The sequence below is a fragment of the Xyrauchen texanus genome, chromosome 13, assembly GCF_025860055.1.
Source record: "Xyrauchen texanus isolate HMW12.3.18 chromosome 13, RBS_HiC_50CHRs, whole genome shotgun sequence".
Lineage (NCBI taxonomy): Eukaryota > Metazoa > Chordata > Actinopteri > Cypriniformes > Catostomidae > Xyrauchen > Xyrauchen texanus.
The window spans coordinates 38,955,426-38,981,355 of record NC_068288.1 but is presented as its reverse complement, the minus strand read 5'-3'; the positions used below and the strand labels follow the sequence as shown (position 1 = coordinate 38,981,355).

General features: G+C 36.8%; 1 protein-coding gene across 1 annotated transcript; it reads right to left on the bottom strand.

Moving 5' to 3' along the window:
• Positions 1–8,901: 8,901 nt before the first annotated feature.
• Positions 8,902–22,497, bottom strand: LOC127654349 (isotocin receptor-like). The gene is made up of 3 exons (XM_052141486.1): positions 22,360–22,497; positions 21,045–22,072; positions 8,902–10,831 (listed from the first exon to the last, which is right to left on the bottom strand). Exons 2-3 carry the CDS (start codon positions 21,964–21,966, stop codon positions 10,605–10,607), a joined length of 1,149 nt encoding a protein of 382 aa, XP_051997446.1. The 5' UTR covers positions 21,967–22,072; positions 22,360–22,497; the 3' UTR covers positions 8,902–10,604.
• Between the last annotated feature and the right edge of the window lie 3,433 nt (positions 22,498–25,930).

Below are 25,930 nucleotides of genomic sequence, written 5' to 3'. Positions count from 1 at the left end.
ATTGTGTGTGTGTGTGTGTGTGTGTGTGTGTGTGTGTGTGTGTGTGTGTGTGTGTGTGTGTGTGTGTGTGTGTGTGTGTGCGTGCCGCCAATGCAAACTTTCTGCTTACAGCTGAGAGTCATGACGCTATGTTTAACTGACGGAAGCGGTAGGAGGAAGATGTGTTGCTACGAATATTAGAATGGAAACTGTGTTGTGGCCTCATAGGCTACTGTTAAAGACTGTTACACACCATTTACACTTCTATCTATTCTACATAGCCTTAAGAGAAGCACAGTGTTATAAATTATTACTAATTTAATCTAGCAATCTCAATCAATTAACAAAACTTTTTAAACATACAGTATGTTAGCCTATATGTTGTGGTAAAAGATTGCTTATTTACCTGGCTAAGAGTAAATCTTACACTCTTAATGCAAAGCTAATCAATTAAGCAGTAAACTTTAAAGTTGCATAATGCATTGAAGGAATAGTTCACCTAAAATCTCATAATTTACCTCATGCCATCCATATTTTATTTCTTATGCAGAACACAAATGAAGATTTTTAGAAGAACATCTCAGCTCTGTGTGTCCATACAATGCAAGTGAAAGGGGACCAAAACTTTGAAGCTTCAAAAAGTGTATAAAGGCAGCATAAAATTATTCCACAACACGCTGGTGGAGTAATCAATGTCTCCTGAAGCGATCTAAAAGGTTTTGGGTTAGAAACATCCTAAATGTATTTCCTTTTCTGAATACGCAGAGCACTTCATGGTGCTAAGTGTATTCAAGCTTCAAATCAAGATAGAGCCTAGAAGCCTGTAATGTCAGTATTTATAGTGAAAATGCATCTGCCTATTTTTTACAAAAAATTTAATCTACCTGTTAATTTGCACCACATATTACGTAGGGCTGTCGATCGATTAATATGTTATTAAGATTAATTACATGGTATGCCAATTAATTAATCGAATGAATCCCATCTATAAACATTCACTAAAATTGCAATAATTCTATATATAATTATACAATTATTATAAATAATTATATATATATATATATATATATATATATATATATATATATATATATATATATATATATATATATATATAAACAATTTGAGAAAATAAAAATCTGACTTTCTATAGCTTGGTATTATTTTTAAAATTTCTCAACTTAGCCCTGCTGTCCCCATATGAGGACATACAATTTTGTCAAAACATTTTTATATTTTGGTTTGTTTTTTGCATGTTTATTAGGGGCTATTCGTTACAAATCAAAAAGGTAAATTAAAAATGCACACTGTAGTTGAGCTGGGGTCTTATGAGGATACAGCTGGAGTTTCAGTTACTGTCCCCTGGAGAAAAACGTGGTACTTCAAGCTTGAATTGCTCAGATGGTAGGAATATTCCTAATTACAGTCAGGGGGACACGCATTGCTTTTAAAATAATTAATCACACTGAATTAACGCGTTAAATCTACAGCCCTAATTAATGTATTATTATAATAAAAATGTACTTACGTGGACAGTCATTTAGTTTGACGCTTGCAACTTTGTTTAGCTTTACATGCATTTAGCAGACACATTTATCTAAAGCAACTAAGTAGAAAAATAGTTCACTGTAAGCATCAGTTCGTGTCAAAATAGATAGCTGCTGCACAAACTCCAATGTTGTTCATAGATTTCTTATTAGATGTTGGTGGCATAAAATGAATGTCTTTAAATTATTTTTTATTGTTTTTTTCAGTCTCCTAAAGTATTTAATATATAAAAAAGAGAGGAAGAAAAAGAAAAACCTAGTCCCTTCCAATCCTGTTTTTCGATTTCACACTGTTCTGTATGTCGCCGTTCATTATTGGAAAGCAATGCAACACCGCCACCTTTTGGGCAGTATTAATAATTCATGTATAATTGGAAAATAGTATTAAAAGGTTAGTTCACCCCAAAATGAAAGCAGAGTATGTATTTATACTAAGATGTAAATAGCTTGTTGGCAGAGGCTATTTACACTAACTCCGCCCACCACTGCTCAGACCAAACTCAAGACAGCCGGGACAGATTTATTTGGGGTCAACTGCTGATCAAATGAAGGCAGGCATATCTTAATTTTTCGCGATGGGGCAGAGACATTAAACTGGTTAAGGGGTTGTTAGACATTTAGTGGATTACAGTTTTTCCCAATCGATTTGACACATTTCTCCAAACTTAGGTAACTCTTTCAAAACAGTTAACATGATATGAAAACTTTGTAATTGTCCTAAACAGATTGTACATTTTCCTTTATTTCATACAAATTACAAATCACATGCATCATTTTCTCAAAACACTGTGCACAAAATTCTCAAAAGTTTTCACAGTAGTTCACAGTATAAATCTTTATTATATCAGGAAAAAACAATTGCGGCTCTTTGTATTGGTCTTTACAAAAATCACAATCATTTGTGTACCGTTTTCCAAACACAACAAAAAAAAACCTCTGTTATTCGTTAAATTCTCAGTTGCACATGGTATGATTTCAATTAGCCCCAAATTTATATCTGATGAGTTAGTAATACAAACAACACAAGAAATGCAAATTGCCTAATTATTTACACAGCTGTCTTAATTACAACAACTAGAAAAGGGGAAAAGAAAAACAACAAAGAAGAAGATAAAGAATGAGAAAGGGTAAAGGAAGAGGTGTAAGAGTGAGAGCTGGTGGACAGGGTAGAGGGAGAGGAACAGTTGAAGTGGTAGAAAGAGATGGGAGAGAAGTAGAAGGTATAGGAAGAGGAGATAGATGAAGAAGAGCTGAGGATGTTGGAGAAGAAGCAAGAAGAGCTGAGGATGCAGGAAGAGGAGATGAGGAGGAGTAGAGGGAGAAGAGATGGGTAGATTGGAAGGCAATGGTATAGTGGAAAGAGCAAGAGAAGAAAATATAAGAAGACATGGACAGAGAGTAAGGGGAGGGCAAGGTGTAAGAGAGGGAGGAGTTGTAGAAGGATAGGGTACAGACATGTTTCAAATGAAATCAGAGCCATCCTTATTGACCATGTCATAAATCACTGTCTCTCATTGAGAGAAGCTGGGCAGAGAGTTCAGCCCAATATAAACAGATCCACAGTGGCTTCAATTATCTGCACATTTCAGAGGAAAGTAACTTTACCATTCTACTTCTAGGTTGATAGTCTATGTAGTCTTGTTTTACATAGTAATAGTTTTCTACTGTAAATATTCCAACTTGTCCAAACATTTTTCAAAATTGAAGTTTGAGAACATTCAGGTGGATGAACAAGATTATTTTCAATCGAACAAGAGCATACCACTGTAGACATGGTGATTCAGAACAACACCCTCCACCTCAAAGAAATTCAGCAAAGAATAAAACCAGACAATCAACTATTCCACAATATTCACCAATGCAGTCTCTCCACAATTGATCGTGTTCTATGGAGAAATGCCATCCGAATGAAACAGGTATACACAGTTCCCCTTGAGAGGCAAGATCAATAAAGTTCATTGATTCAATGATTGCAGTACATTTATTTATCTACTTACAAAAACTCATTGTTATACAACTAAACTCCTCATAAAAGAACTTCACAATTAACATGTATTTTCATTAATGTGTAACTACTGAATTTGTTAACAGAGAACACACTTGTAGTTTTGATGTTAGTATTTATTTTTAATAAATGCATTAATAGAATAAAATGCAGTGCTTCATGATGCAGTGAATATTGAACTTGATAGGCCAGTATCGCCGATATCGATGCCAATACAGATACCTCTAATAAATTGAATTTTTACGAATTGGATAAAATAATTTACTTAAATGATTACTTTAAATGTATAATATATATATATATATATATATATATATATATATATATATATATATATATATATATATATATATATATATTTATTTATTTATTTATAGGCCAGAGCAGAAATATATTAGGCTACTTTGTTTACCTTTTAAAAATGTGTAAGTATAAGCAACATAAAACCATGATTACTAAAAGTTACAATATAAATACTACAGTAATGCTGTAGCAAAACAATGGTTAATTGTACCAAAACCTTGGTTACTGCCAAATATATATATATCATAATATTTGATCAGGGATTTAGGAATCATGCTAAATTGAAATACTGGCTTCTAAAAAAACAATGATACAGCCAGTATATTTTACTTTGACATGTCGCTGAATTTCTGTTTGTGTTTTGGCCTGTGTAATCCCGCCCACTGCTTATTTCCCAAAAGTAATTCGACACCCCGGGTTGCCAGAGTTAAAACAAGTTAGCCAGCAAACACAGCGTTGTAGCCATGGATTCCAGCAAAACATCCAGCTAACATTGACAGAGTTATAAAAAATCCACATGAGTATGGAGGACCAAACCTACAAAAATAATAAATAAATAAATAAATGTCTTGATAAAACCAATATAATTAGTTTTTAATTAAGTTTATTCCTGAATTTATTATTGTATGACTTTACTCCTTTATTATTTTCTATATTTAACTTTATTTTTTTTTCTTTTGCATTTTGCATTGTTTTTTATTTTTTTATTTATGTGTTTATTTATTTTTTACATTTATATATTCCCATATATTTATTTATTTATTTATACACATATTAATTTTTACTTTTCTGTGTGCAACATGGAAATGAGGGAGGCGGTCCTTACGTAGCTCCAGTGCATCATTGGTTGAGAGCTCAATAGTACTTATTGGAAGCAAAAAAAGATGAACGTCCCACCTTAGCACTCCCTGACTGGCACAGATTTAGAATATGCAGGGAAACGTTCATTCCTGGCATACAGCTCTCCTGAACCATCAGTAAGCACCTCTACTCTAAATGAAACATAGTGATTTGATGCGTAGTTATTGACTTAATTTGCAACTTGTGCAACTCTCTAGATATATTTGAAGCATCAGCTATAAAATATTTTTATTGCAGAACTTATACGTACATACATACATACATACATACATAAATACAAAAACGATCAGGGAAATGAAGCATGTTTGTATCTTTTACAATGAACAATCATAACAACAATAGTATGGATTTGCGGACATCAAAATATGAAGTTATATACACAGAAAAAAAGAAAAACATAAGGTTAAACCATATCATTTATGAAACTTGCTCATTTTGTGGTTTTGTTGAAGAAAAAGTTCCCCATACATCTTGGATTGACTTAAGCTCTTATGTTTTTAGCCCCACAAATAGCTATAGTTTACACGCGATATGGCTATGACCTAACATCACATCAAAACAAGTCACGAGTAATCGAGCACACGCTTCAATCTACGATAATCTACGATATTTAAATATGGAAATAAATACAGGTGGGAATAAATAAATATAAAAATGAATGAATGCATAAATAAATAATAATTAAAAACAAAAACAAATAAAAGAATAAAAACATTTTAAAGAATAAAAATAAAAAGAGGAAATAATAAATAAAGGAAAAAAGTCTACAAAAATAAATTCAGGAATAACTTTCATTAAAAATGAACTATATTTGTTTTATCAAGACATTTATTTTGTTATTATTACATTTATTTATTTATGTATTTATTTATTATTTTTGCAGGTTTTGTCCTCCATAGCCATTGTCAGTTTGCTGGTTCCTGTTGCTTGTCTTAAACTTGGCAACCCGCGTGAGCTTCGATTCTGATGAGAAGGGGGCGTGGGAGACAACTCTCTCCATTTTTGAATTTGGACTGCAATAACCATTTTAAACGCTTGATGACAATGTTACATATTGCTCGTTTAATAGTAGTTAATAGTAAATGTTAAAAAATGATTAATTAGGTGGTTTCTATGATTTTACGATATTTATGGTAGTACATTTGTTTTAATTTTTGTTTTTATAAAAAATAAATAAATTGATCAATTGTCACACATTATACATACATTTATGCATATACATGGTGAAATTATTTATTTTTCACATATCCCAGCTAAGCTGGGGTCAGAGTGCAGGGTCAGCCATGATACAGCACCCCTGGAGAAGATAGGTTCAAGGGCCTTGCTCAAGGGCCCAACAGTAGTGTCTTGGTGGTGTTGGGGCTTGAACCCCTGACCTTCTGATCTAGGTGTAAGGGTTCATGCAGGATGTCTGTGGGACTCCAAATAAATACAATAAAAATGCTGCAGTGATGCTACTATACTGTATGTTAGTATTTACATTTCTGAATGCTTCAACACTAACAGGGATTCTTGAAGCGCTATCTCTGTTAACACTTGTAGCCAATGCATTTACCAAGTGTGGCAAACTGAATGCACATTCTCTGCTTTACACTTACAGTTACAGTTTGTAATTTTATAACACACTTTTTGCAAAACGGTAAACACAACTCACTGCTTTAGACTCAGTTTGCAATTTAAAATGAGTTTTGTAAGAATTGCTTGCTTTTGCAAGAGATGTATAATGTGTTGCATGTTTGGTGTAAGGTTTTGTGGTTAGTGTGTAAAGTTTTGCAAGAATAGCCTATAGTTTCAAAGATAGAGCCTAAGCAATCAGAAAACAAACAGTAAACAGATAGCTAAGAGGATTTGCCACTATTTGCACTAGAGTGCAAAGAAGATGCTTTTTGTTGCTTTTTACACTTAGTGCAAAAAGTCTCTCTGCCAAATGAAAATTCTCTCATCATTTACTCACCCTCATGAAATCCCAGGTGTTTATGACTTTCTATCTTCAGCAGAACACATTTGAAGAAAACAGAAACATTGCTTAGCACATTAGGTCCTTAAAATACAAGTGGATGGTGATCCAACCTTTGAAGAGCCAAAAATCACAGTCAGCATAAACGTCATCCATATGACTCCATCAATTTAACCACTGAAATCCTATGGAGGATGTTTATTGTATAACTGAATAATTGATTAGATTTCTGAATTATACTTTTGCATCCTTTTGAAGCTTGAAGAGGTGGTCACCATAAACTGCCATTGTATGACATCATTAAGCAGATAATGTATTCTAAATTTTTCCATTTGTGTACCAAAAAAGAAAGTCATATTGGTATAGAACAAGACAGGTGTGAGTAAATAATGTTCCGTTATATTTGGGTGAACTATCCCTTTAAGTGTCCAAATACTTTTTGGGCCACTGTATCTGTATGCATATTGTGTTCAGTCACTTTGTTTAGAACCAATAGACAGAAAGTCTTAATCTTAAAACTTTTATAACCATTATTTCATCCATGTTTTCAAACACAAAAAGAAAAGTATTTCTTATTATTAATCTTATTAAATATATTGTTTGCTCTTAGAAGTCTGAATTTGATCAAAACAGTTTGGGGCAGTTCATATTTGCAAAGTATTTTTCACAGATTGATTGTTATTTGGCAAAAGTGGATCATGTGTCACCTTTTTTGGCAACCTTACCTGTTAATCCAGTTCCTGCTTATTATTTGACCTATAAGAAATAGCTACTTGCTGTAAATAAAACTTGCAATATTTAGTTAGCTACACTAAAGAGAACCAGAAACAAGAGTTTACAGTAAATATGATAAAAAGGCTGTAGGCCCAATATTCTCTCTTCAATTATGCCAGATTTTAGTATTTGTATTTTTATTTGTATCTTTTATGGGGCAATTTAAAGATGAAAGATCTGTTCTTTTCACCCTGAAATTTCAAAAAACAATATTTTGTACACTTTTTAATAGTTTCCCACAGAATCCAATTAAATGTATTTATTTGTACATTACTATTGCACATTACTTTTTGGAATTGTTTTTACACCAGCTGTTTTTTTACACAGCTGTTTGACAAAACCTTACTTTTATTTTTTTATATATATATTTTTTTTCCAATATTTGAATATTACAGTACTTTTGATCTTGATTATGGGTGTTAAAATTCACAACAAGTTATACTTATATACTTGGGGTATTAAGGGTAAAATATAAGTAGAATTTGCAACAAACATTTATGTGTAAAAAAAAAAAAAAAATAGAAAAAAAAAATCATTATTTGGCACTTGTTTCTGTAAAGAAAAAAAAGAAAAAAAAAAGTTGTATTACAACGCTAGGTGTCAGTATGTGTCCATTTGAGGTTTTGGACCATAGTAGCTATTTCTGTTGTATTCTTGAGAGATCATGAACTAAGAGAGTCTTATCATTTGCCTGAAGAGTTTGTCTAATTATCTGTAAAATCAATTACATTATTGCCCAAAATGATTCCAGGCAACCAGACAGCACATTTACAATGAAAGTATTCTTTCAATTTAAAGTCTAAGTCTTACAAAAGCAAGTGTCACTATTACTATTGCTCAAACTTTGGATTAAGGATTTGAACAAACAACTAACTCTAAGTATTAAAAGTAGTAATACTTAACCCTAAGTTTTAAACTTAAACAGCTGCATTGAAAAAACTTTGTACGATTTATCATGATTGATATTACATCCACATTAAGTCTGTATTTGGTACTAATATGCTCTGAATATGTGCACTTAATACAATCTATGTAATCAATATTGCATAGTTAAAGTGGACAAGTTATAATTCAAATGTGCCAGCTCTGTTCATAAACCAAACTTAATTCAGAGAAATAAGTCTATATATTGATTTACTCCAAATATTTGTTGAGAGCTTGCCATCACAGTTTCTATTCCATATTTGGCAATGCCTTCATATTAACACATGGAAATCTGTAATATATTTCCAGCCTTGAAAATAAATAATCAAATTCATGTTAAGAATAATTTACTCTTATGTGTGTGGGCTCAATGCTCGCTCTGTCTGTTTTGATATTTTAAATTGAATACTGTTGTTATAATTATTCACCTGAGAATAAGATCTGAATCCTGTAATTAAATTGTCCATCATGACTTAATTACATACATTCACAATCCACAGAAGTAATATGCATTCGTTAGAACACAAAGAAGTTTAATAAATAAGAATATTTTACTTTCAAGTATATCACAGTGACAAACTTTTTGAGCTGCTGTGTGTAATATATATATTTATATTTTTACAAAGCACTGATGTAGAAAGTAGGCACACTGTAGAACATCAAAACTATTGAATATTAAAGTTAAAGTCATTGTTCACCCAAAAATAAAACATTCTGTCATCATGTACTCACTCTCATGTCATTCCAATATAATGTGTCTTTCTTTCCATGGAACACAAAATAAGATAGCTGCTCTTTTCCATGTAATAAAATCATTGTTTTTTTATCCCCTTTTCTCCCAAATTTGGCATGTCCATGTCCCACTACTTACTAGTCCTCGTGGTGGCGCGGGTACTCACCTCAATCTGGGTGGTGGAGGACAAGTCTCAGTTGCCTCCGCTTCTGAAATATTCAGTCTTCGCATCTTATCACATGGCTCGCTGTGCATGACACCGCGGAGACTCACAGCATATATATATAGCTCATGCTATTCTCTGCAATCCACACACAATTTACCACGTGCCCCATTGAGAGTGAGAACCACTATTTGTGACCACAAGGAGGTTACATCATGTGACTCTTCCCTCCCTAGCAACCGGGCCAATTTGTTTGCTTAGGAGACCTGGCTTGAGTCACTCAGCACACCCTAGATTCGAACTCGCGACTCCAGGGGTGGTAATCAGCGTCAATGCTCCCTGAGCTACTGAGGCCCCCAATAAAAGCATTGTTGGCAGAGGCTGTCAAGCTCCCATTTGGACAAAATGCACTATAAAGGTAGTCGATATGGCTTGTATAGCTTCAGAGTACTTGCAAATTAGCAAATCATTTCAGTTTTGTGGCTTTTTTGAAGCTTGACAGCCCCTTGTTACTGCTCTCTTTTTGTATGGAAAATAACAGCGTGTGCAACATTCTTCAAAATATTACATTTTATATTCCAATGAAGAAAGTAAGTCATGCAGGTGAGTAAATGCTGACAGCATTTTTATTTGGGTGAACTCTTCATTTAATTAAAGTTTCTCCAAAAGAAATTAAATACATTCACATACAGTTAAAAGTTGTGCTGATTCTGAACTAATGATATTGATTACTTAGAAAGTGTGCTGTATAACTTCATATGATACTAGTTAGGCTGATAGTAGCTGACTGTAGTTCAGAAAGACACATGAATGAGTAAATAGGTCATATGCTGTGTTTTCAGTCATTTGAACTTCTCTTATCATTCGTTTTTGTCCTTATTGGTGCTTGGCAGTATAAAATACATCCACTTTCCTGGTAAAACAACATCTCGGACATTCTTCCTAAGATCTCTTCTTTTGTTTCACAGAAGAATGTAACTTTCATTAAGTTTTCCCAGGAGGGATTTTCAGAGCATGAGTTGAGTACATCTCAGTTATGGACAGCAAGTCAGACTTATTTGCATGAATCACTCTCTAGGATTATATGAACAGATGAACTCTTGAATTTACAAGTACAAACATGTATGAGTGCTGAATAGTGGGCTGCTCCTGTCATGAAAATGTCACATTTTAATGTACACAAGCATACGTTTTTTGGCAAGTGTTGTAGACCGAAGAGGATTTGAGATTATCCAGGTTGTTGAGGTATTCAACTGCATAAAACCATAAGCATGCTGAATGATTCCTTAACTTGGATCGTTTTATCTTATTGTTCTGACAAGGATGTTATATGAACTGCTGGTATTCCTCATGAAGTCTCAAGTAGTGGAGGTCTGTGTAACACTCTTCTGGCTGCTGGTGTTCCTCATTGCACCAGTGCCTGAATGGTTCCTAGATCTCCAAAATCTCTTACAGCCGCAGTGTGATGTCATAAGACAGCGCTGCATGAGATCCTGGAACAGATGACCAGCGAAAAACATGTAGATCCAGGGGTTGCAGCAGCTGTTGAGACTGGCCAAAAGCATGGCAATGATGAACGCCATGGCTATGAGGGACAACAAGATAAAAAAAATATTTACAACTTTTGCAAACTTACTGACATGACTAGGTCATGAGTCAATTAAATAATAGGGTTGTCACATACACTGGCGGCCAAAGGTTTGGAATAATTTACAGATTTTGCTGTTTCGGAAGGAAATTTTTACTTTAATTCACCAAAGTGGCATTCGACTGATCACAAAGTATAGTCAGGACATTACTGATGTAAAAAACTAGCACCATCACTATTTGAAAAAAGCCATTTTCTATCAAATCTAGACAGATTTCATTTCATTTCATACAAATGTGTACACTACAGTCTTCAAAGACAAAGGACAACTGGTTCTAACAAGGACAGAAAGAGCTGTGGAAGGCCAGATGTACAACTAAACATGGATAAGTACATCAGAGTCTCTAGTTTGAGAAATAGATGCCTCACATGTCCTCAGCTGTCAGCTTCATTGAATTCTACCCACTCAACACCAGTTTCATGTACAACAGTAAAGAGAAGACTCTTTGCCTTATGGGAAGAATTGCAAAGAAAAAGACACTTTGAAACAGAAGAATAAAAATAAATGTTAGAGTGGGCAAAGAAACACAGACATTATACAACAGATAATTGGAAAAGAGTGTTATGGATCTTAACCCCTTTGAGCTTTTGTGGGATCAGCTAGACTGTAAGGTGCATGATAAGTGCCTGACAAGACTGCCACACCTATGGCAAGTGCTACAGGAAGTGTGGGGTGAAATGTCACCTGAGTATCTGGAAAAACTGACAGCTAGAATGCAGAAGATCTGCAAAGCTGTCATTGCTGCACGTGGAGGATTTTTTTTATGAAAACACTTTGAAGTAGTTTAAGAAGTGCTGAACATTTCTTTCAAATTGTAATAGTAATTTTTCACATTATTAATGTCCTGACTATACATTGTGATCAGTTGAATGCCACTTTGGTGAATAAAAGTACCAATTACTTTCCATAAGTCTGAACATTATTCCAAACGTTTGGCCTTCACAATACATTAAAACTATGTAAATATATTATAGTGATGACATCCGCCCTGAATGTCTCGGAGCTCTTCAAATATAGACCTCATCATTCAAAATGTATTGAAAGTCCGTGTATTTCCCACACTTTACCCATACCGCGCCACTCTTCTCATATTGACCTTGTAAAACAAATAGCAGAGTAAATAAATATTTGGACTTTGTTTTCAAATTGAAAAATTGTGCTTTTTGCCAAAAAACCTGAAGCAATTCATTTTCAAACAAGAGTCACCATCTTGTTTGTGTGGAACGTTAAGGACTGTGTATGCCAGCTTGATAATCTTAGCAATAACTTTTTATTTACACCAGGCAAGTGAGCTATTGTTCTGAAATCAAAAAGCAACTAATAATAAAGTAAACTGTAGGCTGTGCTCAACCGCACAGAGCGACCAACGTAAAGCAGATGTGTTTACTCACGCATTCCTCCACTGCAGCGCTGCTAAACCTGATGTGTGTCGAGCTTTGAGCGGATCGTGATGAGCAGTGGACATGTGATGGGTTTGTCTGGGCTGCGCTCTTCTACTGTCTAGCGCTGTTTAGATTTGGCATTAAGCTGCGAAGGACTTCAACAGGTGGATAGACTCAAATTCATGCTCCTCTCCCTAGCTGTCACTCACGTGTGAGTGATTATTACAGATGTCAATGGTGGACCAAACAATCATTTGTGGACCCCCTGCTGTAACACGGCAGACCACAACAGGTTCCACATGTTGAAGACCCTTGCCCTAACATATTAAATCATTGTCTTTTAGCTAAGATCGTTTTTTAGTTTACATTTTTTATATAAAAAAAGATTATTTTCTTTAGGCAGGACCATTGAGAAGACATGATAAACATACTTTAAGACCTCTGAACTCTACATTTAAACTACATTTAAATTGAACAGATGCTTTTCATATTTAGCTTCCAAACTCTTGCCATGTTCTTAACATTCTCATAATCTTGATGAAGTAACTAACTGCACCCATTTTATCCCTGTACTTTTACTTTTGAGGGGTAATATTGAAAAGGGAAGGAAAATTCCCCTTTCTGTGGTCATGATTCAGGCCTTATGGCCTTGATAACAGCTTAGGACCTTGTCACAAATTATGTAATGAAATTACACGGAAATGGCACTCCTCAAAACCAAGTCCGGAGAAAAGAGGAATCCCTTTGATGTCATGCTACATTTGCTTTGACCAAAGGGTCAGTGAGATTTGAACTGCAATTTTAAACTGTTGTTTTCAGCCTTCTTTGTCTATATATTATGCATATCTTTGCATTCCCGCAACAATCAGTTATCTTAGAGCATAATATTTATGAGAGGAATGAGGCAGAATTCCATGCCACTGGGGAGCATAAACATCACATCCTTAAACAAACGTCTATATTTTTGTATACCTTGGATTACACAAGACTGTGGCCCCTCCGCTGTACTTCAGCCATCCATCCTCTGTTATTATTGCCATATAACAGATATCTCATGCTCTGCCCATTTACTCTCACATACCAAAGAGTTGCATAACCTACTGATTATATGGTTGGGAATTATTTATATATATTTTTTACTGGTGAGGGTAGATTGTGGGCTTTCTATTTTTCTAATAATTCAACGGCCCGGAGTCAATTATTCTGCTTATACTACAGTTACCACACCTCGAAACATTGTTCAGATGATGTGATTCTAGACGTTTGTCAAGTTTTTGTCATTAAAACGCTCTTGTATGTAGGACTAATTTCTTACGCATCTAATCCCATGCCTCCGTTGCTAATTCCAAAACGTCATTTTAGAGTTAGTAACGGAGGTTTGAGCCACTGACAGCAGACTAATGCAGTTATTAGTGTAGTTATTAGAGAGACAGAGGTTGCAATAATGAGACAGAAAATCATGTGCGTCATATTATTTAATTTATTTATTAATTCATACGTTATAATTCATTTGTTAATTCGAACGAATTTATTTATAAATATTAAACTGCACGTTTCCATTGATGGTGAAGTCAGACATCGAAAATGCCAAATCAAGCGCATTGGGCTGACAGAATTCAAATCATCCAACGATGTATTGGGCTGCTGTGTCTGGTGACAAATCCTCTTGAAGTTGAAGTGGATTTGTCGCTGTCACTTCTTGTTATGAATTGTATCCTATTTTCCGTTATTACAGTTGACTACGCGAAGTGATATGGAACTGTAATGCGGTCAAGACCTGCCTGGAACTACTTTAGCCGTGCGTTTCCCTGAAAATAATTGCACACCTTAGAACGTTCTCAACCAATCAGAATCAAGCATTCAACAGCCCTGTAGTATAAGTAAGTATAGTCTGCTGTCAGTGGCTCAAACCTCCGTTACTAACTCTAAAATGACGTTTTGGAATTAGTAACGGAGGCATGGGATTAGATTCGTAAGAAATTAGTCCTACATACAAGAGCGTTTTAATGACAAAAACTTGACAAACGTCTAGAATCACATCATCTGAACAATGTTTCGAGGTGTGGTAACTGTAGTATAAGCGGAATAATTGACTCGGGCGTTGAATTATTAGAAAATAATGCACACCGGTGTAACGGCCACTCCGCTCGCGTCGTGACCGCATTACCACCCCGGGTGTGCATTATTTTTCTAATAATTCAACGGCCCGTCGTCAATTATTCCTTACATATACACACACACATAACTCATTAAAACCACCTGCCTAATATTGTGTAGGTCCCTCTCGTGCCGCCAAAACAGTGCCAACCCGCATCTCAGAATACCATTCTGAGATTATATTCTTCTCACACAATTGTACAGAGTGGTGGTTATCTGCGTTAGCATAGACTTTGTCAGTTCGAACCTGTCTGGCCATTCACTGTTGACCTCTCTCATCAACAATGCAACAGAACTGCTGCTCACTGGATGTTTTTTTGTTTTTGGCACCATTCGTAGTAAATTCTATAGACTGTTGTGTGTGAAAATCCCAGGAGACAGCAGTTACAGAAATACTCAAACCAGCCCATCTGGCACTAACAATCATGCCACGGTCCAAATCACTGAGATCACATTTTTGATGGTTGATTACTGAAACTCCTGACCCATATATGTGTGAGTTTATGCACTGTACTGCTGCCACACGATTAGCTAATTAGGTAATCACATGGATGATTGTTGGTGCCAGATGGGCTGGTTTGAGTATTTTTCTGACTGCTGATCTCCTAGGATTTTCACGCATATATATATATATATATATATATATATATATATATATATATATATACACACACATACACATTGTATATATTTAGACATATTTTATTTCTGGCCAGTGACATTGTTTAGAGCTGAGCATTAAAAAATATACTCTTAACTTGATTACCATGATTTTACCAGGCATGAAAATTATATAATTATAAAATTATCTAATACTGTAACTCCAGGTTTTCAATAACAATAAGAATGCAGGTGCTGATTTGGACATTTCAGCAATACTTTAAAATGTATGAATTTCATTGCAATAGGATAGATAACTGTGACGAGGAGGAGTGCATGGCCATGCCGTGAGGGTGCATGGCCAGCACCGAATCAGCTGATCAGTGGGATCAGTGGAGCCGGAGATGCCTGTTTGAGTGAGAGGCTTGCGTGGCTGCGCTGCATTTGTGTGTGTGTGTGTGTGTGTGTTTGTTTATTTTATGTTAAGTTTGACATTAAACTTTATGTTGACTGTTCAGCTGGTTCCCCCCTCCTCCTTGCCTATATTTTAACTGTTACAGTGGTGTGAAAACCCGGGAGGGAGGAGGAATGTGCCGTCCTCTCCGCTACCATCCACCAGGGGAACAGCCGTGACCATCTGCCTGGGGATGGAGGTGGGGTGGACCACTGGCTAACAGAATGGCCGGAAGGCAGCTGTAAAAGGTTTCAGCAAGAAGGAAGCAGGAGCCAGGGTTGCAGTCCACGTAAGTAGGATTTCATTCTCACAATTTGTACTCAAAAGATGCTTTCCAGCAAGTCTTTAACCTTTGCACACACAGCTTCAGGGATAAAAGTCAGTACAACTCAAATTAAACAACAAACAGCTTTTCAGCATCCGTCTTCAGGGTGTGTGTGTGTGTGTGTGCCTCGGACTCTCTCTCTCTCTCTGGCATTCCACCAGCCTTTTTAAAGCCTGTCTCAGCATCAATAATCACCAGGTGATGACAGACACATGACCACGTCCCTCTCCACATACCCCCACCGCCCAACTCAGCCCCAGGCCCCATCAGGCCTGCACAAACAAAGGGGAGAGAGAAGTTTGGAGCATGTAAAAGTGGCCCGCCACAGAGTGCAGATTTCACTCTCGTGAAAGCCTGTTGGCACACCTCCGTCCCTGGAACGGATCTGGCACCCCCTTTTTTAGTCTCACTTCCTGTTTGGTCTTGGGTCGTGGGCAGGCCGCTATTGCGGCAAACTTATCAACTTGGGTCCATACCGGCCCACCTACCCAAGAGAAGCCAGATACCATACTTACACCCATCCAATTGCACACTATTCGGGTTAGCCATGAGCCCCGCCCACCTCGGTGGCCTCAGGATGGCTCTCAGATGCTGCATATGCCTCTGCCAACCGTTACTGTAAATAATAATGTAATTAAATAATGTAAATTGGCAGCAGTGTATGCAGCGTGCGGCCGGAGAATCTTATCCATGAGACGGTGGAACGTGGCGGGAGCCCCTAACAAACTGGACAGAAGAGTGTCAAATTGGTGTAATCCGAACAATGTGGAGAATGCAGTTTTTTTCTCAGGATAAGTGGAGTTGAAGGGATCTGCCAATACCCCATTGTTAAATCCAGTGTCGAATAAAATTGAGCCCCAAACAACTGACCGAGCAGTTCCTCAATTCAGGGCATTGGGTATGTGTCAAATTTAGACACTGGGTTGACTTTTCAGTAATCTACACATAACCGGACAGACTCATCGCTCTTAGGTATGAGAACAACCATAATGTCCCAATCACTGCGCAATTCTTCTATTACCCCCATCTTGAGCATTGCCTCTAATTCGTCCTGAATCTCTTTTTTCTTGTGTACGGGTAAGCGGAATGGTCTACTATGTACTACAACTCCCAGTGGAGTCTTGATATGGTGTTGTATGAGGTTCATTCAACTTTAACGAGGAGAGAGCTTATCTGCAAATTCCTTTTGCAACTTGGCCACATCTGCGAGCTGGGACAGTAAAAGGTGGTCTCCACAAGGGACCGGGGTGAATGGATCAGCTTTGAATTCACCTCGGCCTGAGCTCTGCCCTCTCTGGAAGAACTGTCGCCATGGACATAGGGACCACCTCTCTCCATAATTTAAGGAGGTTGAGGTGGTAAATTTGACGTGCTCCGCCTCTATCCATTGGTCTAACCACATAATTGAGACCCCAGACTCGCCATGTAACCTCAAAGGGTCCTTGCCACTTGGCAAGTAATTTCAAGCTCAAAGTAAGCAGTAATACAAGGACTTTGTCTCCCCGTGCAAATTCCTGTAGCTGGGCACCCCTATTATAGAGCCGGCTTTGTAGCAAATTTTCCTGTGACAACTGACCCAGCATGTGTAGTTTGCTCAAAGATCAAGGACATACTGAATTTAATTTTTTATTTAGGAAGGTCCCTCCCACCACGCCTCCCATATGATGTAAAGAACCCCACGTGGCCAATGTCCATACAGGAGCTCAAAGGGGGAAAACCCTGTGGAGGCTTGTGTGACCTCCCTGACTGCAAATAATATGGGTTCCAGCCATTTCTCCCAATTTCTAGCATGCCCGTGTACAAACTTATCAATCTTATTTTTCAGGTTTCGATCAAATTGTTCAACCAGCCCATCAGTTTGCAGATGGTAAATGCTGGTGCGAATGAATTTAATCCCTAGCAATTCATAAAGTTCACACAGTGTATAAATCATAAAAATTGTGCCTTGATCAGAGAGGATTTCCTTCATAATCCCCACTTTGAGATCATTTTGAAGAGTGCCTCTGCTAGACTACGTACTGAGATGTTGCGTAAAGGCACCACTTCTGGATATTGCATTATCCACCAGGACTAATACAAACCGATATCTGTGTGCTGACCGCTCTAATGGCCCGACGAGGTCCATGCCAATTCTTTTGAAGGGGGCCTTAATTATCGGTAAGGGGCACAATGGTGCTCTTGGTGTGGCTGGTGGATTCACCAACTGACATTTGCGGCATGCCGCACACCAACTGCAGACATCCCCGCAAATGCCCGGCCAATAAAAGCGGCCATTAACCGGTGCAGTGTCCTTTCTTGTCCTTAGTGACCCGCCATAGGATTATGGTGAGCCACCTGGAAAAGTTTTTCCCAACGGCTCCTCTGGACTTAATAACTGTATTGTATTTTCATGGGTTAGTGTGTCCTGCATCACTCCATACAACCGGTTATGTGAGGGTGATATCAGGCTGGAGCTGCTGGCCATCAATTACACTCACTTGGTCAAGTGGACGACCCCAACTCTGCCTCCACAGCCATCACATCACACTTCACACACTGATATTTTGGTTTACAAGACCCATCCACACACAATGCTTTTAGTAACCTTTTAAACCCTGGCCAATTGGTCCCCAGAATCAGTGGATGGGCGAGGCAGGAATTAACCGCTGCCTCCACTCTATGCTTTTTCCCCTGGAATTGAATAATGATAGCACTTGACCCATTTCAGGGTTCTTTGGGCTAGGAGCTCCAGCACCATCAGCTAGATGACGTCCTCCACGTTGCAGCTGTCCTTGGCTAGCACCCACTTTTCGCAGGCATCAGGGAGCTGCTGGGAAAATGTGAACAGGCGGGTGGCTTCGATCAGGGTAAGGGAGCGAAACCTCTGGCGGTGTTGTTCTGGGGTGCGGCCACCCCATTGCAGGACAGCTGTCTTCAGTTTCATGTAGTCCAGGCGGTCCTACATGGGTAGCTGCTGTGGCATGAGGTGGGCCTCCCCGGAAAGCAGCGGCAGCAGTTGGAGGGCCCATTGGGTTTGCGGCCAGGTGGAGGTGTTGGCTGACTGCTCAAACAGACTCACAAATGCCTCTGGATCATGCTGGTGACCCATCTTTGTGAGCAGAAGGTGTGGCTTCTCCTGGAAATGCCACTCCTGGGTGAGGAGGGTTTGGTTGTGAGTCTCCTGGATGCTAGCCAGGGCACGGATGACTTCGCCCAGTGGTGAGGTGTCCATGGAAGCCAGTATACTACACACTCCCAGGTTTCGGCACCATTGTAAAAGGTTTCAGTAAGAAGGAAGAGGGAGCCAGGGTTGCAGGGGAGTAGGTCAGTGCAGTTGGTGCCCTGGCCTGAATTGGGGCAGGGGAGGAGTGTGATGAGAAGGAATGTGTGGCCGGGCCGTGCACAGAATCGGCGCTGAATCAGCTGATCAGCAGGAGAGCAAGATACAGGGGAGCCGGAAATGCCAGTTCGGGAGAGAGACAAATGCAGCCGTACTGTATGTGTGTGTTTGTTTATGTTTGTTTTATGATGAGTTTTACATAAAATTTTATGTTGACTGTTCAGCTGGTTCCCGCCTCCTCCTTGACCATCTTTAACTGTTACAATAACAAAACATCCCACCAAGTTAATGGCATCTGCACAAATAGTGAACGCTTTTAACATTTTCTTGGTTTAAAGAAAAATTCTGTGTTCAATACAAGTTAGGCTCCATCAGAAGCATTTGTGGCATAATGTGACTTACCACAAAAAAATAAAAAAAAGTATTAATTGAGCTGTAAAGATTTTACGATGGTTTTAGGGTTTGCAGCGTTATGTAATCATGGAAATGTAGCTATAAAATTGGATATAACTTCACACAAAAATGGTTAGCATGTTATTTTATAAAATTAAAATTGTTAACATATGTTGTTTGTATAATGCAGAGGTGCCCAAATTTTTCCTATAAATGGCAAAAAAACAAACTTGTTTGAGGGCAGTTGGCCAAAAGTAAATGTAAATCAAACTGTATTGTTTTTAAATATTAATACTGCAAAACACACAGAACTCTAAAATTAAAATCATCAAGTGTCTTATACATGCACATAGCTGATTTCAATATGCTTTTTATGTATGTTTGTGCCTCTTTCTCATTTACGAGTCACTTTGGATAAATGTCTGTCTCTTTAAGAACAGCTCATCTCCTAACATTGAACATACGGTAGTTCTGTGCAGTTTTGGAGAGATGAATATACAATGGCATGACGTAGTGCTATCAAGTAGGATATTGTTTTGTGACAAAGAAGGTATTAAAGATATGTATTATAATAGACCTAGGCTACACAGTGAAATTGAGGCTGTCGCGTATAGCCTAATGTTTTTTAATGTATTTTATTGGGAATGCAAAAGAGGTTAACAATTGTAAAAATGTAAGTGCATACATAAAAGGCATTGACATTAGATAACAAATAAGAAAAATAAAGACAAAAAATAACTAAATTAAACGAGCCTCGATGACGTATGATTTATTTTTATTTTTATGAAAAGGATCGACAATTCGAAATAATTTTTTGTGGTAAGCAACATTATGCTGCATATGCTGTCGATTAAGCTTAACTTGTTTTGAACCCGGAATATATCTTTAGCAAAGATGGATGTATGAGGTCAATTCCACTGAACTTCAGACAGGTGTTACAGGTGACAGGAGTTAACATAGCCTGTTGTGAAAAGCGCCATGTAAATAAATTGGACTTGACTGACTTCACTATGAACATGTTCCACTAAGTTTAAAACTATACATTTATTAGAATTTTCTTTCTTTGAACGTTACTGTGCTATTTTTCTTTAAAATAAATAAATTACAATGAATTCGAATTTTGTCTAAACACTTTTTGAGGTCACTATATGCAACATTATTAAACGGAAAGGTCATATCTTAACCTCTTAATCTACTGGAAGTCCTATAGTAAATGTTTATTCTCCATTTCACTTGTGATTTATTTATTTTTTCATACGCAATCATAGGTGTATTTCATCTCCATCATTGTAGAGCGTTTCACTGCAAATTACATTATACAGTAAAGCTTTTTCTATACCCGATATAAGATACAAATCAGTTATCAATTACTTATAACGTAAAATGTAGTGTGAGAGCGCTGCTTAATTTTTTCTTTCTTTATATTTAGCCTATAGCCTATTTGTTGTACTTATAATGGGAGCCATTATATCAGTTTTATTGGTCATAAGATAAAATAATTATATTTTAATTATATTACCTTCTCTTGGAGCCATTGGATCCCATGCTGACCACATCTGTACGAAGAAAAACGGCGTCCAGCAGATAATATAAGCCAGGACGATCACAAACGTCATTTTCACCGTCCTGATCTTGGCTTTGGAGATCAGTTTGACGCTGCTGACGCGAGAGAACGCAGTGCCCTTTGCGGGCCGCGGGGTCAACGACAGGCACTGTTCCCGCCGGGTCTTTAGTTTGAAGTTTTGCCATATTTTATAACTTATCAGGCCATAACAAACACTTAAGATGGCCACAGGAATTATATAGATGGTGAGACTAATCCAAGTGACGTACGCCTTCGCGCCCCAGGGCTGAACAAAATCTCCCCAGCAGTCGTACACTCCGTCACCGACCTCTCTGAGCGAGAAGATGTACACCTGTGGCACGCTGAAGAGCAGGCTTAAAATCCAGGACACGATCACGTACAAACTGTCTTTTCGACGGCGTAAAGACCGCAGCGGCTGCCATATAGCCAAAAATCTGTCAACGGACATCAGCACAAGCATGTACGTGGATGCGAACATGCCAACCACCTGTAGATATTTAACCAGGCGGCACAGAATATCCGGTCCATAAAAGCGAAAGGTGATGTCCCAGATGAGTTGGGGGAGCACTTGAAAAACCGCCACCACCAGGTCGGCAATACTCAGGTGTTTCATAAAATAATACATCCGCGACTGGCCGTGTTTACTTGTCTGGATTGCCAAAAGGACGCACAGGTTGCCGGCAAGCGCGAACAGTAGGATCAAAACCAAAACGGTTACTTCAACTTTAGCCACTTCTTCGTTACGCTTTAGAGGGTTTACTGTTTGATTAAATCCTCTGCTGTCGTTTCCGCTGCTTGAATTCGTCCATGAGTCGTTTAAAGACCAGAAAACAGCGTCTTTCAGAAGACTCTCCATTGCGCGTAAAATGCGCCTCCAAGCGCGCAGCTGCAGCGGCTCTTACGCGCGCTATATTTATTTAAGCATTGAAAATTAATTACGGATAGGTCCTGTTCATGAATCACTGCAAAATAAAATAACGTTTACTGAGACACGGTTGAGCCTATGGTGCATATAGATACCGACAATTACCTCAATAAAACGAGCACTGAATATAGAATAGGCCTATATCAAATATAGCCTACAACATAATATTTATCAATACTCTTCTAACTTTATTCAGAGTGCCAGTATAATGCCCCCTCTGAGCACAAAATAAACAATAATTAATATTATATGTAACATTTAGTGGATTTTAAGCCATGCACAATTTTCAGACTATTGTGACTACAAACATTGAAAAACACCTACCTAAAATATCTTTCAATAGTCCATGTCTTGGTCTTGAAATGAAATTTCCAATGATGGACAGTAAAACTGCTTTTCTTGAGGATGCACGGACACAACTGATCTGTCTATGGAACAAAACGGAACGCAGTTGTGTGTGAGTGCTTTGGGTGGATGTCTTGTAGTGATCCACTTACAAATTTCTACCACCGAGTGGCAGTGGGCTGTGCTGGAATATTTAATGTATTTTTGCAACGATGTTATTTGTATGGAAGATTAAATACGAAAATTAAATGAACAAATAAATTAAATAATAAAAAAAAGTTAGAATGAAAAAGATTAATAAATTATAAATATAAATATTTTTAAAATAAACTATTATTACAATTATTTATTATCAATAGCAATTGTTTATAAATAATTGTTTAGATTAATACATAAATTATTACAAAAATAGAGGATTAAAGATAAAACATTTTTTATAAAAAAGTATTTACAAAATGTATTTATTTATTAAAATGTATTATTGATCATATTTGTTCCTTTATATGTTTATATAAAAAATAAACAGTTTATATATGGCCCGGAATATGAAGATTTTATTTTTGTTTATTGTTTTTAGATACCTATGTAAAAAATATATGAACTTTTCCTCATTTATTTTATTATTATTCTCTTTATTATTAAAAAATCAAGGTTACATTAAGGTACTACATTAATGGATGTGAATGGGGCCAATCCATATACATTAAAATACACATTGTATGAAAAGTATTGCCACAAGACATAAACATTAAACCTGTTAACATGATTTTAGTGTGCAAACAGCTTACTGGCCGTTTCTGTGTAAAGTTATATCCAATATTACTACTTCTGATGACAGAATGATGCCTGAACCCTATAAGTGATTTTATCACACTTAATATAGTACAGATATTTTATCACACTAGAGTTACGTTAACACATATAATGCACACATCTTGTGGCTTACTATATTGTAATGTTTAGTGTATTTCAACGTTTATGGACTGGCCCCCATTCACTTACATTGTAAGTCCCATACTGTAACCACATTATTATTATTATAATTTTTATTGAAAATTATTTTGCTAATGCTGTTGATTGAGCTTAACTTGTATTCAACCCGGAATATTTCTTTAATTGCTTATGGCCACTTCCTTTTCATTGTTTTTATGTAATAAATACAGTACACTCATCTCTTGAATTCTCCACTACGCAAAATCTACCAAAATGTCCATTTCCTCTGCATGACTTGCATGATTGTCTTTTTTGAGGCGCAATATCCTTCCCCCTTTGCTTATGATATGATCTGAACATATAAGTGTATTTTTGAGGTCAGGGATTGTAAGAGTTTTAGGATTCTTCACAGTGACTCGTACACTGCACAGTTGTCACATTTGGTTAATACATTTACTAACAGGTCATACATATTGATTTATCAGACAAAGCCACGCCAATGCGGACAGTTAGGTTGCTCTTGTTGTTTTCTTTTTGGAAAAATCGCTGACTTGGTCTCCATTGAAAGACTGAGAGGCTGAATATAAAACAGTTGTTTTTCTGATTGGTAAATCAGAATTTTTTTTCTACTCTGTGACTATAATTATTTGTAAAGGCAAATTGTTTTTGTATTGATAAAAAGTGTAACCCCCCATCCCGGTGCACCTCTAAATCTTCCTGTCTCTGTTGTTGTGTGTGTTTAACTTTGCATTTATGAAAGCATCTTAGAGGAAATCCTCAGCAGGAATCCATACATCTCTTACAAATCAGACAACATCTTTTCATTCTTTCTTTCTTTCTTTATTCCAAGAACAGTAGTTGTGGTGTCACTCTTACTACTGTATGAACTTTAATTCCTTTGAAATTTGAAGCCTATAATTAAAATCAACAATTAGCACTAATCATGATTGCATCAATTTAATGTGTGTGTAGAAGGTAAGTAGGATGATTCAAACAACCTAATCTTTTGAACCTTTAATATATATATATATATATATATATAAGTAAATCCTTTATCTCCACTGGTAGAGAATGAAAAGAACAGACAACACTGAAAAGAATAACAAGAACAATATAAAAACCCACTTCCACCATGACATGCACAGAACAATTGTCTAAAAAAATAACCCACTGCATTGTTTGGAAGCAGTACAAGTTTTACAATGAATAGAAGAACAACAGAAAAAATGGCACCAAAGCGCTGAGGCCAATTTTAGCAGTTTCATCTGATTTTCTCATGAAACTGATGAGGACAGTCTGTCAGTTTACATTTCATGTTCAACGTGATCTCATGAGAATTTGTATGTATTCTTATGTAAAAGTTGGCTCTAGCAAACGTGCATACTCTTACGTTTGCATAGACATTAAGACGAACAATACTGATGTATTGACATCATCTAAATGTCAGCATTTTAAGTTTTAACACATATGGAAAATGTTTACGTAATTCATGGAGTTAATTACATTTAATAAATGAGATTAGTTAAATGTCATCACATTTATTTAATGTAGTTGACATTATAATATAACATTTTAAAGGTTTAATTCAGTTCTGTGTGATTTCTGCAGCCCTATAAATCTTCAGGAGAAGATTTACAGCAATTCATATTTTAAGTTCTACTCTCCACCTCACAAAAAGCTATTGTATGCCATCAGGGAGCACATCGGATGCAGCGCATCTGCCTGTTTTCTATGCTTAATAAATGGTTGGTTTAGGACTAGGTTTGGGATTAATGGGATTAAAAACGTATGATTAAATGTTACAAATATTAACGAACAAATAGCTACATGTATTAATCAGATCAGGCTGTCTGGTTACCACATTTAGAATCATAGTATTAGTTCAAATCTTTATGAACAAAGCAGTGCATATGAGTGGGTTGAAATGTAAGCCTACTTCAATCTGGATTTGCTTTAGGAAACAAAATCAGTTTGGGAACGCCACACATCTCAGAGGAAAGAGATTTTCCCTTCAGATAAAGAGGACGATTGAAGTCATCAGAACCGTTTTTGTACATTTGTTCCTCATTCATCCGCCCATGCTGTTAAATCATTTTTATTTTTAAATCTCCTTCCATAAAAAGGTAATATTTGTCATATGGAGCAGTTTGGGTTTAAAATGCACCAACTCTACTAACAAATACAAATGCAAAACCTGAGGCACTCTGCCGCAGACAGGAAGAAGCCATTTAGTTAAATATTCCTGTCAGATGCAAGCCATAACTGTGTACCATTTATTGCTTTAGCGTGGACACAAGTCAGTGGAATGAACAAGTCAGAGGAATGAACATATTTAAAATGGTGAAGTAATAAATAGGGAAATAATGGACTACGCATGTAGTGTGTATTCTATGGTATTGTACTATATTGAATATAATATTTTGATTATTGTATAATCATCATACAGCTTTGTATATTGTGTGTGTATCATGCATTGTCCATGTAGACCCTGCTGAGTTTAAATTATGTTATGGACAAAATTCTAATTCTAATGCATGGCTTTCTGTATGTGTGCAAGGCAGTGTTAGAGCATGCAAGACAGAGAGAGAGAGAGAGAGAGAGAGAGAGAGAGAGAGAG

What these genes read in the sequence shown, in the direction of transcription:
- LOC127654349 (XM_052141486.1), bottom strand. Translation starts at nt 21,966, where the DNA reads ATGGAGAGTCTTCTGAAAGACGCTGTTTTCTGGTCTTTAAACGACTCA. An exon ending in TCCAATGGCTCCAAGAGAAG is followed by an intron (nt 10,832 to 21,044) that starts GTAATATAATTA and finishes TGTCCCTCATAG; the next exon opens with CCATGGCGTTCATCATTGCC.